The sequence below is a fragment of the Onthophagus taurus genome, chromosome 3 (genome assembly GCF_036711975.1).
Source record: "Onthophagus taurus isolate NC chromosome 3, IU_Otau_3.0, whole genome shotgun sequence".
Lineage (NCBI taxonomy): Eukaryota > Metazoa > Arthropoda > Insecta > Coleoptera > Scarabaeidae > Onthophagus > Onthophagus taurus.
This window is the reverse complement of record NC_091968.1, coordinates 29,045,475-29,066,153: the sequence shown is the minus strand read 5'-3', so window position 1 is coordinate 29,066,153 and position 20,679 is coordinate 29,045,475. Positions and strand designations below refer to the sequence as shown.

The following is a 20,679-nucleotide window of genomic DNA, read 5'->3' as shown; positions in this document are numbered from 1 at the left end:
TATTGTGATAATAGATGGCGGTATTAATATTTATTTATTTTTTTTATACTGAATTAGATTGTTTATAAGTTAATGGCATAAAATTATTATTATTTATAATAATAATAAGGGACTTTATTATTTTTGCTTTAAATATTAATAATTGTAACCTAAAATGCAACAAAATTTAAAGATTGAAGGATAGTTTGATGATTATGACAATAGATGGCGATTTATTTATGATTAATTAAATATTAATCGTTATTAATAATATTAATTATTTAAATTATTATTTATTGTAATAAAAGAATTAAAGAATGAAAGTTGTGATTTTAATATTATTGAAAACAAAGTTAATAAATAAATAAAATTGTTTTTGAGGTTGTCTTACGCTACTTGGTCCACAGGTGGGTATATAACGGCTTTTAAACGAGTACAATCATTTTTGATATAAATAATGATTATTATAACCCTTGTTTATATCTATAAACAAGATTATAGCCTAAAATGCATTAAACTTTAAATGATTGATAGATGATTCGTTATTGTGATAATAGATGGCGGTATTAATATTTATTTATTTTTTTATACTGAATTAGATTGTTTATAAGTTAATGGCATAAAATTATTATTATTTATAATAATAATAAGGGACTTTAATTATTTTTGCTTTAAATATTAATAATTGTAACCTAAGATGCAACAAAATTTAAAGATTGTAAGATAGTTTGATGGTTATGATAATAGATGGCGATAAGATCAATTTTTTTTACAATTAATTAAAATGTTTAAATATTAATCGTTATTAATAATATAAAATGTTTAAATTATTATTTATTATAATAAAGGAATAAAAAAATAAAAGTTGTTATTTTAATGTTATTGAAAAAAATATAATTAATTATTAAAAGTGATAATAGATGGCGACTAAATAAAAAATATAATTCAAAAAATTATTTTAAATAATAAATTTATAATAATAAATTATTCAAACTTTGAAATTTCACTTTCCATTTGGATATCGTGAAACACACATACACATTTATAATACGTAACACTCTTAAAGGAGGAAATGCTCGGCGCACAAAAGTGTTAACCCGGAGAAAGTCTTTGGCCGAAAGACAACGAAGGAACAGAACGCAAACGAAACCGCGAAGGTGACCAAACGAGACTTTTCAGTAACGATAACGTTCGCCGGCAGCGTATCGAAAAGATGTACTATTTTCTATTTGTGCTCGTCTTTTTCAACGCGATATTCGCGGCCAAAAGTATTGAAAATCGTGAAAGTGATGGTGAAACCGTTACGAAAATCTCGAGGGTTTTAGATATTTTCGATTACAATTATTTGGGCATAAAATTTAACGAGTTTCAAAACGTTTTGAGTAAAAATTGTTCGCGGGACGTTGAAACTTACATTCGGGGATTGAAAAATAACGAAGAATGGGCATTGAAAAGTAAGAATTAATAATAAGTTTAAACTGCGTTTTAAAGTTCAAGTTGTTTCTATGAAGGTGAAAGGCTACCGCCCTTCTCGTTCTGATTTATTTGCTCAATTTTTCTAGATTATAATTGTTTGATCTTGCGTAATTCACTTGGGTTGGCCTTTAAAGTAATAAAAATTTGTCGATTTCGTTATCCTCGCATTGCTATTCAAAGAAAGACTCCTTTGATTACGTAAAGGGTGAGTTCTATGTATTTTTTGTTGTTAATTGCAATAAAAAATTCAATTGGTACTTCTATATTGAAAATCGACGTAACGGTCAAGTTGAAATTTGTTACAAAATCACGCAGAAATTTTTTTAGTAACGAGCTTTCTCCTTAAATATAAAAAACCGGACATGTTGGATAACATTCGGTTATGAAATGAAAATAATATATGAATAAAAGAGAAATTGTTAAAATAATTGTTAATAAATTAATTGTTGTGTGAAATATTGTAAATTAAAATCGGGTTTTAATATTACGAAATTGGCGATTACGTCTATTTTATTTTATATTGGTCATCGTGATGTTTTAAAGTCCGCTATAGAAAGCAAAGTTTCTTGTTTAAAATTTCTTCGTTCGACGTCTTCGCGCGTCGAAGGTGAAAGTTACCGGATGCCTTCTTATGAATTCTGTTACCCAATCGATCCACTTCGAGGAATGATTTACCATAAAAGCTCTATTTTTTTCCCGATCTTATTTACGTATTTAATAACACACTCATTAAGGCACGAATTGGACTGAAAAATTATGTTATAACATTTAAAAATATTTTTCACTTTTTTTATTAACACGAAATAACATTTTCTTTAATGTTATTGGTGTTTTATTACCAACTTCCTTATTGGAATTGTTAAACGATATTAATTTCAAGAAACTAATAAAACGTTTTTTTCAAAGTTTCACAATAAGCAATTAAAATTAAAAAGTAATATGTCCTTGACGTCTTCGAACTTGATTAATTTCCAGTTCTATTTTCTTTCATTTTTGTTTCACTTTTGCTCTCGTTATACAACTAAAAACAGCAATTTAAGCGGATGGCGTTATCGTTTCTGGAATAATTTCATTATGCAACGAGGGCGATTCGGAAGTGAAAACGAAATTTCTCTCGTAACACCTCTTACACATTAAAACGGTTATTATTATTATTAACTTTACAATTCCTATTAATTTAGCGCTAGTATTAAGTTGACCCCGATTGAAAGTTAATGTTGACGTTGCAAATCAATTGGAACTGACTCACGGTCGATTCTTGTAAATTGCGTGGTTTTGATAGAAATCGACAACTTGAAGTGGCCTTAATCAACATTAAAAAGTATCTAAGAAACTTGATACACAAAAAATTAAGGGAAATTAACATTAACATTAGACACAAAACTTTCCACAAACATTAAATTCAAACAATGATTTTTAAAATTTTATATTAAATAAAGCAGCCAACTAGGAAGCTTATAATTTGGTTTAAAATAACCTCAAATCTTACTTTATAACCTCAAAAAGTTTCATTTCTTAAATGTTAACAATTTTGAAAAAAAAAGATTTTTTGAACCTTACCTTCAGAAAACGTCATATTCCAACAAGAATTTTTAAAATTGTATATAAAATAAAGTAGCCAACTAGGAAGCTTATAATTTGGTTTAACATAACCTCAAACCTTACTTTATAACCTCACAAAGCTTCATTTCTTAAATCTTAAGAATTTTGGAGAAATGATTTTTTTGCTAACCTCACCTTCAGAAAACGTCAAAAAGAAATTATGAATTTTAAAATTGTATATAAAATAAAGCAGCCAACTAGGAAGCTTACAATTTGGTTTAATATAACCTCAAACCTTACTTTATAACCTCACAAAGTTTCATTTCTTAAATCTTAACAATTTTGGAGAAATGTTTTTTTTTGTTAACCTCACCGTCAGAAAACATCAAAATCAAACTATGATTTTTAAAATTGATATAAAATAAAGCAGCCAACTGGGAAGCTTGTAAATTGGTTTAAGATAACCTTAAAGCTTACTTTATAACCTCAATAAGTTTCATTTCTTAAATCTTAACAATTTTGGAGAAAACGTTCTTTGTTAACCTCACCTTCAGAAAACGTCAAAATCAAACTAAGAATTTGAAAATTGTATATAAAACAAAGCGGCTAACTCTAGGAAGCTTATAATTTGGTTTAAGATAACCTCAAACCTTACTTTATAACCTCACAATGTTTCATTTCTTAAATCTTAACAATTTTGGAGAAAACGTTCTTTGTTAACCTCACCTTCAGAAAACGTCAAAATCAAACTATGAATTTTAAAATTGTATATAAAATAAAGCGGCTAACTCTAGGAAGCTTATAATTTGGTTTAACATAACCTCAAACCTTACTTTATAACCTCACAAAGTTTCATTTCTTAAATCTTAACAATTTTGGAGAAATGTTTTTTTTTGTTAACCTCACCGTCAGAAAACATCAAAATCAAACTATGATTTTTAAAATTGATATAAAATAAAGCAGCCAACTGGGAAGCTTGTAAATTGGTTTAAGATAACCTTAAAGCTTACTTTATAACCTCAATAAGTTTCATTTCTTAAATCTTAACAATTTTGGAGAAAACGTTCTTTGTTAACCTCACCTTCAGAAAACGTCAAAATCAAACTAAGAATTTGAAAATTGTATATAAAACAAAGCGGCTAACTCTAGGAAGCTTATAATTTGGTTTAACATAACCTCAAACCTTACTTTATAACCTCACAAAGTTTCATTTCTTAAATCTTAACAATTTTGGAGAAAACGTTCTTTGTTAACCTCACCTTCAGAAAACGTCAAAATCAAACTATGAATTTTAAAATTGTATATAAAATAAAGCGGCTAACTCTAGGAAGCTTATAATTTGGTTTAACATAACCTCAAACCTTACTTTATAACCTCACAAAGTTTCATTTCTTAAATCTTAACAATTTTGGAGAAATGTTTTTTTTTGTTAACCTCACCGTCAGAAAACATCAAAATCAAACTATGATTTTTAAAATTGATATAAAATAAAGCAGCCAACTGGGAAGCTTGTAAATTGGTTTAAGATAACCTTAAAGCTTACTTTATAACCTCAATAAGTTTCATTTCTTAAATCTTAACAATTTTGGAGAAAACGTTCTTTGTTAACCTCACCTTCAGAAAACGTCAAAATCAAACTAAGAATTTGAAAATTGTATATAAAACAAAGCGGCTAACTCTAGGAAGCTTATAATTTGGTTTAACATAACCTCAAACCTTACTTTATAACCTCACAAAGTTTCATTTCTTAAATCTTAACAATTTTGGAGAAAACGTTCTTTGTTAACCTCACCTTCAGAAAACGTCAAAATCAAACTATGAATTTTAAAATTGTATATAAAATAAAGCGGCTAACTCTAGGAAGCTTATAATTTGGTTTAACATAACCTCAAACCTTACTTTATAACCTCACAAAGTTTCATTTCTTAAATCTTAACAATTTTGGAGAAATGTTTTTTTTTGTTAACCTCACCGTCAGAAAACATCAAAATCAAACTATGAATTTTAAAATTGTATATAAAATAAAGCGGCTAACTCTAGGAAGCTTATAATTTGGTTTAACATAACCTCAAACCTTACTTTATAACCTCACAAAGTTTCATTTCTTAAATCTTAACAATTTTGGAGAAATGTTTTTTTTTGTTAACCTCACCGTCAGAAAACATCAAAATCAAACTATGATTTTTAAAATTGATATAAAATAAAGCAGCCAACTGGGAAGCTTGTAAATTGGTTTAAGATAACCTTAAAGCTTACTTTATAACCTCAATAAGTTTCATTTCTTAAATCTTAACAATTTTGGAGAAAACGTTCTTTGTTAACCTCACCTTCAGAAAACGTCAAAATCAAACTAAGAATTTGAAAATTGTATATAAAACAAAGCGGCTAACTCTAGGAAGCTTATAATTTGGTTTAACATAACCTCAAACCTTACTTTATAACCTCACAAAGTTTCATTTCTTAAATCTTAACAATTTTGGAGAAATGTTTTTTTTTGTTAACCTCACCGTCAGAAAACATCAAAATCAAACTATGATTTTTAAAATTGATATAAAATAAAGCAGCCAACTGGGAAGCTTGTAAATTGGTTTAAGATAACCTTAAAGCTTACTTTATAACCTCAATAAGTTTCATTTCTTAAATCTTAACAATTTTGGAGAAAACGTTCTTTGTTAACCTCACCTTCAGAAAACGTCAAAATCAAACTAAGAATTTGAAAATTGTATATAAAATAAAGCGGCTAACTCTAGGAAGCTTATAATTTGGTTTAACATAACCTCAAACCTTACTTTATAACCTCACAAAGTTTCATTTCTTAAATCTTAAAAATTTTGGAGAAACGATTTTTTTGCTAACCTCACCTTCAGAAAACGTCAAAATCAAACTAAGAATTTGAAAATTGTATATAAAACAAAGCGGCTAACTCTAGGAAGCTTATAATTTGGTTTAACATAACCTCAAACCTTACTTTATAACCTCACAAAGTTTCATTTCGTAAATCTTAACAATTTTGGAGAAAACGTTCTTTGTTAACCTCACCTTCAGAAAATGTCAAAATCAAACTATGAATTTTAAAATTGTATATAAAATAAAGCGGCTAACTCTAGGAAGCTTATAATTTGGTTTAACATAACCTCAAACCTTACTTTATAACCTCACAAAGTTTCATTTCTTAAATCTTAAAAATTTTGGAGAAACGATTTTTTTGCTAACCTCACCTTCAGAAAACGTCAAAATCAAACTAAGAATTTGAAAATTGTATATAAAACAAAGCGGCTAACTCTAGGAAGCTTATAATTTGGTTTAACATAACCTCAAACCTTACTTTATAACCTCACAAAGTTTCATTTCGTAAATCTTAACAATTTTGGAGAAAACGTTCTTTGTTAACCTCACCTTCAGAAAACGTCAAAATCAAACTATGAATTTTAAAATTGTATATAAAATAAAGCGGCTAACTCTAGGAAGCTTATAATTTGGTTTAACATAACCTCAAACCTTACTTTATAACCTCACAAAGTTTCATTTCTTAAATCTTAAAAATTTTGGAGAAACGATTTTTTTGCTAACCTCACCTTCAGAAAACGTCAAAATCAAATTATGAATTATAAAATTGTATATAAAATAAAGCAGCCAACTAGGAAGCTTATAATTTGGTTTAACATAACCTCAAACCTTACTTTATAACCTCACAAAGTTTCATTTCTTAAATCTTAACAATTTTGGAGAAATGATTTTTTTTTGTTAACCTCACCGTCAGAAAACGTCAAAATCAAACTATGAATTTTAAAATTGTATATAAAATAAAGCAGCCAACTAGGAAGCTTATAAATTGGTTTAACATAACCTTAAAGTTTACTTTATAACCTCACAAAGTTTCATTTCTTAAATCTTAACAATTTTGGAGAAATGATTTTTTTTGTTAACCTCACCATCAGAAAACGTCAAAATCAAACTATGAATTTTAAAATTGTGTATAAAATAAAGCAGAAAGCTAGGAAGCTTATAATTTGGTTTAACATAACCTCAAACCTTCCTTTATAACCTCACAAAGTTTCATTTCTTAAATCTTAACAATTTTGGAGAAATGATTTTTTTGCTAACCTCACCTTCAGAAAATGTCAAAATCAAATTATGAATTTTAAAATTGTATATAAAATAAAGCAGCCAGCTAGGAAGCTTATAATTTGGTTTAACATAACCTCAAACCTTACTTTATAACCTCACAAAGTTTCATTTCTTAAATCTTAACAATTTTGGAGAAATGATTTTTTTTGTTAACCTCACCGTCAGAAAACATCAAAATCAACTATGATTTTTAAAATTGATATAAAATAAAGCAGCCAACTGGGAAGCTTATAAATTGGTTTAACATAACCTTAAAGCTTACTTTATAACCTCAAAAAGTTTCATTTCTTAAATCTTAACAATTTTGAAGAAATGATTTTTTTGCTAACCTCACCTTCAGAAAACGTCAAAATCAAATTATAATAATAATAATAATAATAAACAAGTTTATTGTTCACAAAAATCGATATAGGTACATGGTACATATTATTGAAAATACAAAAAATTTTTACATATCTAAATTTATGAACAAAAGGTGATGTTCGATAGTCTATCGTTCTTCCACAATCACCCCCTTAAAAATAATAAACATAAACATAGACAAAATAGAAAAGAACATGAAAAGAGAAAGAAAACACGAACAAGAGAGAACTTATGCGCAAATACGGCAGATACGGCAGAGCTGAGGTATTAACATCATCGGTAACCCTGAAAGGTGCATTGAGCCGAAAAAATTATGAATTTTAAAATTGTATATAAAATAAAGCAGCCAACTAGGAAACTTATAATTTGGTTTAACATAACCTCAAACCTTACTTTATAACCTCACAAAGTTTCATTTCTTAAATCTTAAGAATTTTGGAGAAATGATTTTTTTGTTAACTTCACCGTCAGAAAACGTCAAAATCAAACTATGAATTTTAAAATTGTGTATAAAATAAAGCAGCCAACTAGGAAGCTTATAATTTGGTTTAACATAACCTCAAACCTTACTTTATAACCTCACAAAGTTTCATTTCTTAAATCTTAAGAATTTTGGAGAAATGATTTTTTTGCTAACCTCACCTTTAGAAAACGTCAAAATCAAATTATGAATTTTAAAATTGTATATAAAATAAAGCAGCCAACTAGGAAGCTTACAATTTGGTTTAACATAACCTCAAACCTTACTTTATAACCTCACAAAGTTTCATTTCTTAAATCCTAACAATTTTGGAGAAATGATTTTTTTGCTAACCTCACCTTCAGAAAACGTCAAAATCAAATTATGAATTTTAAAATTGTATATAAAATGAAGCAGCCAACTAGGAAGCTTATAATTTGGTTTAACATAACCTCAAACCTTGCTTTATAACCTCACAAAGTTTCATTTCTTAAATCTTAACAATTTTGGAGAAATGATTTTTTTTGTTAACCTCACCGTCAGAAAACGTCAAAATCAAACTATGAATTTTAAAATTGTATATAAAATAAAGCAGCCAACCAGGAAGCTTATAATTTGGTTTAACATAACCTCAAACCTTACTTTATAACCTCACAAAGTTTCATTTCTTAAATCTTAACAATTTTGGAGAAAACGTTCTTTGTTAACCTCACCTTCAGAAAACGTCAAAATCAAACTATGAATTTTAAAATTGTATATAAAACAAAGCGGCTAACTCTAGGAAGCTTATAATTTGGTTTAACATAACCTCAAACCTTACTTTATAACCTCACAAAGCTTCATTTCTTAAATCTTAACAATTTTGGAGAAAAAAAATTTTTTTTTAACCTCGCCTTCAGAAAACGTCAAAATCAAGCTATAATTTTTAAATTTGTATATAAAGTAAAGTAGCCAACTAGGAAGCTTATAATTTGCTGGAACATAACCTCAAACCTTACTTTATAACCTGACAAAGTTTCATTTCTTCAATCTTAACAATTCTTGGAGAAAAATTTTTTTTTGTTAACCTTAAATTCAGAAAACGTCGAAATCAAACTTCGGAGTTTAAAATTGTAAATAAAATTAAGCAGCCAACCAGGAAGCTTATAATTTGGTTTAACATAACCTCAAACCTTACTTTATAACCTCACAAAATTCTATTTCTTAAATCCTAACCATTTGGGAGAAAAACATTTTTTCGATAACCTCACTTTTAATAAACATCAAATCCAAACTAAGATTTTTAAACTTTTGTATAAAATAAATCGATCAACTTGGAAGCTTATAATTTGGTACAAAATAATCTCAAACCTTACTTTATAACCTCACAAAGTTTCATTTCTTAAATCCTAACTATTTTGAAGATAAAAATTTTATTCCTTAACAAACGTCAAATCCAAACCAGTCATTTTTTACTCTAAACACATAAACATCGAGTTTGGACTCATTTGAAAGCATTTTTACCACATTAAACTCCAAAAAATATTATTATTATTTATAATAAATTTTCTTTAATTGTTATAGTGGAAGATGCAAGTGGTCGTTATACAACGGGCTGGTTTTGGGGCAATCGCTTTTGGTTGGGTTCACAAAATTTATGCGAAAACATTGCACCGAAAAATATTAAACATAAAATCGAAGCAGAAGTAAGTAAAATTTTAGTTGTAAACATAGAGTTGCACAAATTATTTCTTCATATTTTTGATGCAACTTCCAGCAAAATTTAACAAGAACAGTTCGAGATATCTCCGAGAAACCATCTCCAAGTCAATCTATTGGTTACGAAACGGGAATTTTAACATATTCTTCCATTCCACCATATGATGTATCATTTTTTGTGTTGAAATTAGAATTAAATTCATCTTTAGCTGATGATGTAAACAAAAAGTTAATTTGATTAATAAACAAAAATACCACATCAAATTTTTTTTAGGTGAGAATTGTACAAATGGGATTATGTTTACCACTTTCTTGTACCAACGAAGAGGTTAAGATTTTAGCAGAATCCACAGCAAAATCGAGCGAAACAAGCGTTGAAATTAAAACCGTTAAATCAGTACATGATGAGTTCGATATTTATGGAGATTTAACGTTTAAAATTTTATTGTAATTATTTACTTTAACCTAATTATTTTCTTAAACAATTTGTTTTAGTTTCGTTTCTATTGGTGTAACAATATTTTTAATCCTCGGAACGATTTACGATTACGTTTTGGTTTTCCAAGAGAAAAAGGATCAAAAATCAATTAAAACTTTTACCCCAAATAAATTGAGTGTTATTAAATTACAAAATGAAAACGGTGGTAAAGATTTCGACATGGAACAAAATAACAATGCTTTGGAGGCTAAAACGGAAATTGTTATGGAACCGAAACCGCATCCTAAGGATTGTTTAACAAGTAATTAATTTCAACATGAAGTTAATTAGTTTTAATAATGATTTTGTTTAGTTACCGTCATCAAACAAATAATCCTTTCGTTTTCGCTTCGCCGCAACATAAACACAATTTGCGATCGATCGGTTGGAACGGACACAATTTCCACGATCCACGGCTTAAAAGCGATTAGTATGGTTTGGGTAATTTTGGGTCACACCTGCATAATCGGTTTTAAATACTCGGACAACATGGAATACCGCAAAGTCGTACAAAAAGAATTTTTCTTCCAAACGATAACGAACGGCGCATTTAGCGTCGACACATTTTTCTTCACCAGCGGCCTTTTAGTATCATTTTTGTATTTCCGCACCAATGCCAAAGGAAAATTAGACGCACTTGGTCGTAAAGGTTTCGTTTCTGGGTGCATGCACTTTTTAGGATTGGTTGCGTACCGATTCGCGAGATTAACGGCCCCTTACATGTTCTCTTTGGGGTTGGTGGAAGTTTCGATGAAATGGTTCCAACAAAATTCCGTTTTTGAACCGCCAACTATGGATCACGTTAATTGCCCGAAATATTGGTGGAGGAATATGTTGTTTATTAACACTTTATTTCCGGATAGTGAAATGGTAATAATAAACAACTAAAGGTTTTTTCATTAAGAGCTACGCATTTTGTGGTTTTATACTAGCACTAAAACTAGACCTAGAAAGTATCGGTCAGAAAGTCATATCTACTGTGTTTTTAAGTATCATGATATGATATGTTTGTTAAATTGAAGCTTAAAGATTCTAGTTTATGATGTGATATAAAAACAATAAGATAATATAATTGAAATTTCCAAAAACTGATTAAAGGAGAAACTGTCAAATTTATAAATCGAAGAAAATACTAAATTTTCAAAAAATGATATCTATTGTGTTTTTAAGAATCATGATATGATAGGTATGTTAAATTGAAGCTTAAAGATTCTAGTTTATGATGTGATATAAAAACAATAAGATAATATTATTGAAATTTCCAAGAAAAACTGATTAAAGAAAAAACTGTCAAATTTATAAATCCAAAAAATACTACATTTTCAAAAAATCATATCTACTGTGTTTTTAAGAATCATGATATGATATGTATGTTAAATTAAAGCTTAAAGATTCTAGTTTATGATGTGATATAAAAACAATAAGATAATATTATTGAAATTTCCAAGAAAAGCTGATTAAAGGAGAAACTGTCAAATTTATAAATCGAAGAAAATACTAAATTTTCAAAAAATGATATCTATCGTGTTTTTAAGAATCATGGCATGATAAGTATGTTAAATTGAAGCTTAAAGATTCTAGTTTATGATGTGATATAAAAACAATAAGATAATATTATTGAAATTTCCAAGAAAAACTTATTAAAGAAAAAACTGTTAAATGCATAAATCAAAGAAATACTAAATTTTCAAAAAACATATCTACTGTGTTTTTAAGAATCATGATATGATATGTATGTTAAATTGAATCTTAAAGATTTTAGTTTATGATGTGATACAAAAACAATAAGATAATATTATTGAAATTTCCAAGAAAAACTTATTAAAGAAAAAACTGTCAAATTTATAAATCCAAAAAATACTACATTTCCAAAAAATCATATCTACTGTGTTTTTAAGAATCATGATATGATATGTATGTTAAATTAAAGCTTAAAGATTCTAGTTTATGATGTGATATAAAAACAATAAGATAATATTATTGAAATTTCCAAGAAAAACTGATTAAAGGAGAAACTGTCAAATTTAGAAATCAAAGAAAATACTCAATTTTCAAAAACTCATATCTACTGTGTTTTTAAGAATGATGATATGATATGTATGGTAAATTGAAGCTTAAAGATTCTAGTTTATGATGTGATATAAAAACAATAAGATAATATTATTGAAATTTCCAAGGAAAACTAATTAAAGGAGAAACTGTCAAATTTATAAATCTAAGAAAATACTAAATTTTCAAAAAATGATATCTATTGTGTTTTTAAGAATCATGATATGATAAGTATGTTAAATTGAAGCTTAAAGATTCTAGTTTATGGTGTGATATAAAAACAATAAGATAATATTATTGAAATTTTCAAGAAAAACTGATTAAAGGAGAAACTGTCAAATTTAGAAATCGAAGAAAATACTAAATTTTCAAAAAATGATATCTATCGTGTTTTTAAGAATCATGATATGATAAGTATGTTAAATTGAAGCTTAAAGATTCTAGTTTATGGTGTGATATAAAAACATTAAGATAATATTATTGAAATTTCCAAGAAAACATTATTAAGGAAAACTGTTAAATTTATAAATCAAAAAAATACTAAATTTTCAAAAAATCATATCAACTGTGTTTTTAAGAATCATGATATGATATGTATGTGAAATTGAAGCTTAAAGATTCTAGTTTATGATGTGATATAAAAACAATAAGATAATATTATTGAAATATCCTAGAAAAGCTTACTAAAGAAAGAACTGTCAAATTTATAAATCGAAGAAAATACTAAATTTTCAAAAAATGATATCTATGGTGTTTTTAAGAATCATGATATGATAAGTATGTTAAATTGAAGCTTAAAGATTTTAGTTTATGATGTGATGTAAAAACAATAAGATAATATTATTGAAATTTCCAAGAAACACTTATTAAAGAAAAAACTGTTAAATGCATAAATCAAAAAAATACTAAATTTTCAAAAAATCATATCTAGTGTGTTTTTAAGAATCATGATATGATATGTATGTTAAATTGAAGCTTAAAGATTCTAGTTTATGACGTGATATAAAAACAATAAGATAATATTATTGAAATTTCCAAGAAAAGCTCACTAAAGAAAAAACTGTCAAATTTATAAATCGAAGAAAATGCTAAATTTTCAAAAAATGATATCTATTGTGTTTTTAAGAATCATGATATGATAAGTATGTTAAATTGAAGCTTAAAGATTTTAGTTTATGATGTGATGTAGAAACAATAAGATAATATTATTGAAATTTCCAAGAAAAACTGATTAAAGGAGAAACTGTCAAATTTATAAATCTAAGAAAATACTAAATTTTCAAAAAATGATATCTATTGTGCTTTTAAGAATCATGATATGATAAATATGTTAAATTGAAGCTTAAAAATTCTAGTTTATGATGTGATATAAAAACAATAAGATAATATTATTGAAATTTCCAAGAAAAGCTTACTAAAGAAAAAACTGTCAAATTTATAAATCGAAGAAAATGCTAAATTTTCAAAAAATGATATCTATTGTGTTTTTTAAGAATGATATGATATGTATGGTAAATTGAAGCTTAAAGATTCTAGTTTATGATGTGATATAAAAACAATAAGATAATATTATTGAAATTTCCAAGAAAAACTGATTAAAGGAGAAACTGTCAAATTTATAAATCGAAGAAAATACTAAATTTTCAAAAAATGATATCTATCGTGTTTTTAAGAATCCTGGCATGATAAGTATGTTAAATTGAAGCTTAAAGATTCTAGTTTATGATGTGATATAAAAACAATAAGATAATATTATTGAAATTTCCAAGAAAAACTGATTAAAGGAGAAACTGTCAAATTTATAAATCAAAGAAAACACTAAATTTTCAAAAAATCATATCTACTGTGTTTTTAAGAATCATGATATGATATGTATGTTAAATTGAAGCTTAAAGATTCTAGTTTATGATGTGATATAAAAACAATAAGATAATATTATTGAAATTTCCAAGAAAAACTGATTAAAGGAGAAACTGTCAAATTTATAAATCAAAAAAATACTAAATTTTCAAAAAATCATATCAACTGTATTTTTAAGAATCATGATATGATATGTATGTGAAATTGAAGCTTAAAGATTCTAGTTTATGATGTGATATAAAAACAATAAGATAATATTATTGAAATATCCTAGAAAAGCTTACTAAAGAAAGAACTGTCAAATTTATAAATCGAAGAAAATACTAAATTTTCAAAAAATGATATCTATGGTGTTTTTAAGAATCATGATATGATAAGTATGTTAAATTGAAGCTTAAAGATTTTAGTTTATGATGTGATGTAAAAACAATAAGATAATATTATTGAAATTTCCAAGAAACACTTATTAAAGAAAAAACTGTTAAATGCATAAATCAAAAAAATACTAAATTTTCAAAAAATCATATCTAGTGTGTTTTTAAGAATCATGATATGATATGTATGTTAAATTGAAGCTTAAAGATTCTAGTTTATGACGTGATATAAAAACAATAAGATAATATTATTGAAATTTCCAAGAAAAGCTTACTAAAGAAAAAACTGTCAAATTTATAAATCGAAGAAAATGCTAAATTTTCAAAAAATGATATCTATTGTGTTTTTAAGAATCATGATATGATAAGTATGTTAAATTGAAGCTTAAAGATTTTAGTTTATGATGTGATGTAGAAACAATAAGATAATATTATTGAAATTTCCAAGAAAAACTGATTAAAGGAGAAACTGTCAAATTTATAAATCTAAGAAAATACTAAATTTTCAAAAAATGATATCTATTGTGCTTTTAAGAATCATGATATGATAAATATGTTAAATTGAAGCTTAAAAATTCTAGTTTATGATGTGATATAAAAACAATAAGATAATATTATTGAAATTTCCAAGAAAAGCTTACTAAAGAAAAAACTGTCAAATTTATAAATCGAAGAAAATGCTAAATTTTCAAAAAATGATATCTATTGTGTTTTTTAAGAATGATATGATATGTATGGTAAATTGAAGCTTAAAGATTCTAGTTTATGATGTGATATAAAAACAATAAGATAATATTATTGAAATTTCCAAGAAAAACTGATTAAAGGAGAAACTGTCAAATTTATAAATCGAAGAAAATACTAAATTTTCAAAAAATGATATCTATCGTGTTTTTAAGAATCCTGGCATGATAAGTATGTTAAATTGAAGCTTAAAGATTCTAGTTTATGATGTGATATAAAAACAATAAGATAATATTATTGAAATTTCCAAGAAAAACTGATTAAAGGAGAAACTGTCAAATTTATAAATCAAAGAAAACACTAAATTTTCAAAAAATCATATCTACTGTGTTTTTAAGAATCATGATATGATATGTATGTTAAATTGAAGCTTAAAGATTCTAGTTTATGATGTGATATAAAAACAATAAGATAATATTATTGAAATTTCCAAGAAAAACTGATTAAAGGAGAAACTGTCAAATTTAGAAATCGAAGAAAATACTAAATTTTCAAAAAATGATATCTATCGTGTTTTTAAGAATCATGATATGATAAATATGTTAAATTGAAGCTTAAAGATTCTAGTTTATGATGTGATATAAAAACAATAAGATAATATTATTGAAATTTCCAAGAAAAACTGATTAAAGGAGAAACTGTCAAATTTATAAATCGAAGAAAATACTAAATTTTCAAAAAATGATATCTATCGTGTTTTTAAGAATCCTGGCATGATAAGTATGTTAAATTGAAGCTTAAAGATTCTAGTTTATGATGTGATATAAAAACAATAAGATAATATTATTGAAATTTCCAAGAAAAACTGATTAAAGGAGAAACTGTCAAATTTATAAATCAAAGAAAACACTAAATTTTCAAAAAATCATATCTACTGTGTTTTTAAGAATCATGATATGATATGTATGTTAAATTGAAGCTTAAAGATTCTAGTTTATGATGTGATATAAAAACAATAAGATAATATTATTGAAATTTCCAAGAAAAACTGATTAAAGGAGAAACTGTCAAATTTAGAAATCGAAGAAAATACTAAATTTTCAAAAAATGATATCTATCGTGTTTTTAAGAATCATGATATGATAAATATGTTAAATTGAAGCTTAAAGATTCTAGTTTATGATGTGATATAAAAACAATAAGATAATATTATTGAAATTTCCAAGAAAAACTGATTAAAGGAGAAACTGTCAAATTTATAAATCCAAGAAAATACTAAATTTTCAAAAAATGATATCTATTGTGTTTTTAAGAATCGTGATATGATAAATATGTTAAATTGAAGCTTAAAGATTTTAGTTTATGATGTGATATAAAAACAATAAGATAATGTTATTGAAATTTCCAAGAAAAGCTTTTTAAAGAAAAAACTGTCAAATTTATAAATCGACGAAAATGCTAAATTTTCAAAAAATGATATCTATTGTGTTTTTAAGAATCATGATATGATAAGTATGTTAAATTGAAGCTTAAAGATTTTAGTTTATGATGTGATATAAAAACAATAAGATAATATTATTGAAATTTCCAAGAAAACCTCATTAAAGAAGAAACTGTCAAATTTATAAATCAAAGAAAATACTAAATTTTCAAAAAAACATATCTACTGTGTTTTTAAGAATCATGATATGATATGTATGTTAAATTGAAGCTTAAAGATTCTAGTTTATGATGTGATATAAAAACAATAAAATAATATTATTGAAATTTCCAAGAAAATCTGATTAAAGGAGAAACTGTCAAATTTATAAATCTAAGAAAATACTAAATTTTCAAAAAATGATATCTATTGTGTTTTTAAGAATCATGATATGATATGTATGTTAAATTGAAGCTTAAAGATTCTAGTTTATGATGTGATATAAAAACAATAAAATAATATTATTGAAATTTCCAAGAAAAACTTATTAAAGAAAAAACTGTCAAATTTATAAATCGAAGAAAATGCTAAATTTTCAAAAAATGATATCTATTGTGTTTTTAAGAATCATGATATGATAAGTATGTTAAATTGAAGCTTAAAGACTCTAGTTTATGATGTGATAGAAAAACAATAAGATAATATTATTGAAATTTCCAAGAAAAGATTACTAAAGAAAAAACTGTCAAATTTATAAATCGAAGAAAATGCTAAGTTTTCAAAAAATGATATCTACTGTGTTTTTAAGAGTCATGATATGATATGTATGTTAAATTGAAGCTTAAAGATTCTAGTTTATGACGTGATATAAAAACAATAAGATAATATTATTGAAATTTCCAAGAAAAGCTTACTAAAGAAAAAACTGTCAAATTTATAAATCGAAGAAAATGCTAAATTTTCAAAAAATGATATCTATTGTGTTTTTAAGAATCATGATATGATAAGTATGTTAAATTGAAGCTTAAAGATTTTAGTTTATGATGTGATGTAAAAACAATAAGATAATATTATTGAAATTTCCAAGAAACACTTATTAAAGAAAAAACTGTTAAATGCATAAATCAAAAAAATACTAAATTTTCAAAAAATCATATCTAGTGTGTTTTTAAGAATCATGATATGATATGTATGTTAAATTGAAGCTTAAAGATTCTAGTTTATGATGTGATACAAAAACAATAAGATAATATTATTGAAATTTCCAAGAAAAACTTATTAAAGAAAAAACTGTCAAATTTATAAATCGAAGAAAATGCTAAATTTTCAAAAAATGATATCTATTGTGTTTTTAAGAATCATGATATGATAAGTATGTTAAATTGAAGCTTAAAGATTCTAGTTTATGATGTGATATAAAAACAATAAGATAATATTATTGAAATTTCCAAGAAAAACTTATTAAAGAAAAAACTGTCAAATTTATAAATCGAAGAAAATGCTAAATTTTCAAAAAATGATATCTATTGTGTTTTTAAGAATCATGATATGATAAGTATGTTAAATTGAAGCTTAAAGACTCTAGTTTATGATGTGATAGAAAAACAATAAGATAATATTATTGAAATTTCCAAGAAAAGATTACTAAAGAAAAAACTGTCAAATTTATAAATCGAAGAAAATGCTAAGTTTTCAAAAAATGATATCTACTGTGTTTTTAAGAGTCATGATATGATATGTATGTTAAATTGAAGCTTAAAGATTCTAGTTTATGACGTGATATAAAAACAATAAGATAATATTATTGAAATTTCCAAGAAAAGCTTACTAAAGAAAAAACTGTCAAATTTATAAATCGAAGAAAATGCTAAATTTTCAAAAAATGATATCTATTGTGTTTTTAAGAATCATGATATGATAAGTATGTTAAATTGAAGCTTAAAGATTTTAGTTTATGATGTGATGTAAAAACAATAAGATAATATTATTGAAATTTCCAAGAAACACTTATTAAAGAAAAAACTGTTAAATGCATAAATCAAAAAAATACTAAATTTTCAAAAAATCATATCTAGTGTGTTTTTAAGAATCATGATATGATATGTATGTTAAATTGAAGCTTAAAGATTCTAGTTTATGATGTGATACAAAAACAATAAGATAATATTATTGAAATTTCCAAGAAAAACTGATTAAAGGAGAAACTGTCAAATTTAGAAATCAAAGAAAATACTCAATTTTCAAAAAATCATATCTACTGTGTTTTTAAGAATGATGGTATGATATGTATGGTAAATTGAAGCTTAAAGATTCTAGATTATGATGTGATATAAAAACAATAAGATAATATTATTGAAATTTCCAAGAAAAACTGATTAAAGGAGAAACTGTCAAATTTATAAATCGAAGAAAATACAAAACTTTCAAAAAATGATATCTATTGTGTTTTTAAGAATCATGATATGATAAGTATGTTAAATTGAAGCTTAAAGATTCCAGTTTATGATGTGATATAAAAACAATAAGATAATATTATTGAAATATCCAAGAAATATACCACAACATAACGCTAAATATCATTTAAAACTAGAACTAACACTAGACCGAAAACTAGAAACATTCGGATTTAGCCTCACGTCTCTCAAAACGGCTAAACCCGAATGATTCTAGTTCTAGGTCTTGTGTTAGTTCTAGTGACAGTGTAAAACTAGAACACTAGACCTAGAACTAGAAAGTATCGTAGAATTTTTCAAAATTTGAAAGAATTGCAAAGTCAACTTCACTCTTATTCGAGATATGTTAAATACAAAATGCATCGCTCATAATGAAAAATCCCTTTATTTGTTAATATTAAAAATCTATTTCGGTGATTTATTTCAGTGCATGTTATGGAGTTGGTATTTAAGCGATGACACTCAATTTTACGTTTTGGGGGCAATCTTTTTGATTGTTGCAGCAAGGTTTGTTTAAAATGCCAATTTTAATTTAATTATTACTTATTGGATGTTTTAGTTATTTTAAAACGGCCGTTATAAGCATGGTGGTTTTCTTATTAAGTTCTTGGATTACTACGGCATATATTTCCTATGATAATGAACATTCCCCATCTACGAACGATCCTTTAGCTTTGTTTGATAAAATTTATGATAAACCTTGGACCAGATTGGGACCTTATTTAATCGGGATGTGTTCTGGGTGGTTATTATTCAAAACAAATTGTCGCATAAGAATATCTTTAGTGAGTTTATTTCTTTTATTCTTTATAACCTAATTAATTTAATATTTTATTTTAGCTTGGAAACCTCGTTGGGTGGTTGGCATCAGCCGCTTGTCTTTTATCGTTAGTTTATGGTTTATACGAAGTTGATTTATCTCCTTTAGCCGGTGCTGCTTATAGCAGCTTAAGTCACTCAGCGTGGGCTTTGGGATTAGCTTGGATTATCGTAGCTTGCGCAACAGGAAATGGTGGATTTATAAATTCGATTTTATCAGCAACCATTTTATACCCCGTTAGCAGAATAACTTATTGCGCTTACCTCTTACATCCACTTGTAATGAGAGTGATGGTAATGCACATGGACAGCCCGTTGCATCTAGGAAAGCCATTAATGATCGCGGTTTTCATCGGTCAAGTTGTCATGTCGTACGTTTTTGGCTTTGTTATTTCCTTAATGTTCGAAGCCCCGGTTGTCTCTATGTTAAAAATCATCCAAACGTTACCAATTAGTAAACCGAAAAGGATAAACCCATAATATGAGTCATAAAAGCTTTTTATGATTCCGTTCAATCTCTATTTTTGAGTAGATATTAGTACCATTAATAATTGATTATAGATATAAGTTTTATTGAAAAGTGATATATTTTTTATATGTTTTTATAAGCCCCCAAAGAAAAAAGATTAACGAAAAAAAATACATGTATATATCTAGTAAGGATTCGAAGCAATTTTAGATTTTAATTTATTTTTAACCTTTATACTTAGATTGTATTTAGAATTAATCTTAACTTGTGTAGAATATTGTTTATTAAATAAATTTTGATGAATCTAACCTTCAAAAAATTGTCTTTGCTTAATACCTACATTTGATTTTTCAATATCCAGATCAAAATAAACTCATCAAAAATCAACAGAAACTGGAAAAACAACGAAGAGAGTGACAATTTAAAA

The 20,679-nt window shown here is 25.7% G+C and overlaps 1 protein-coding gene across 1 annotated transcript; it reads left to right on the top strand.

Annotated features, from left to right (window-relative positions):
• Positions 1-1,100: 1,100 nt before the first annotated feature.
• On the top strand, positions 1,101-20,416 carry LOC111421681 (nose resistant to fluoxetine protein 6). Its single transcript, XM_023054858.2, has 9 exons — positions 1,101-1,433; positions 9,512-9,633; positions 9,705-9,863; positions 9,921-10,093; positions 10,142-10,386; positions 10,438-10,994; positions 19,392-19,471; positions 19,524-19,749; positions 19,805-20,416. The coding sequence occupies exons 1-9, from the start codon at positions 1,193-1,195 to the stop codon at positions 20,261-20,263; spliced, it is 2,262 nt and encodes a 753-aa protein (XP_022910626.1). The 5' UTR covers positions 1,101-1,192; the 3' UTR covers positions 20,264-20,416.
• The last annotated feature ends 263 nt before the right edge of the window (positions 20,417-20,679 follow it).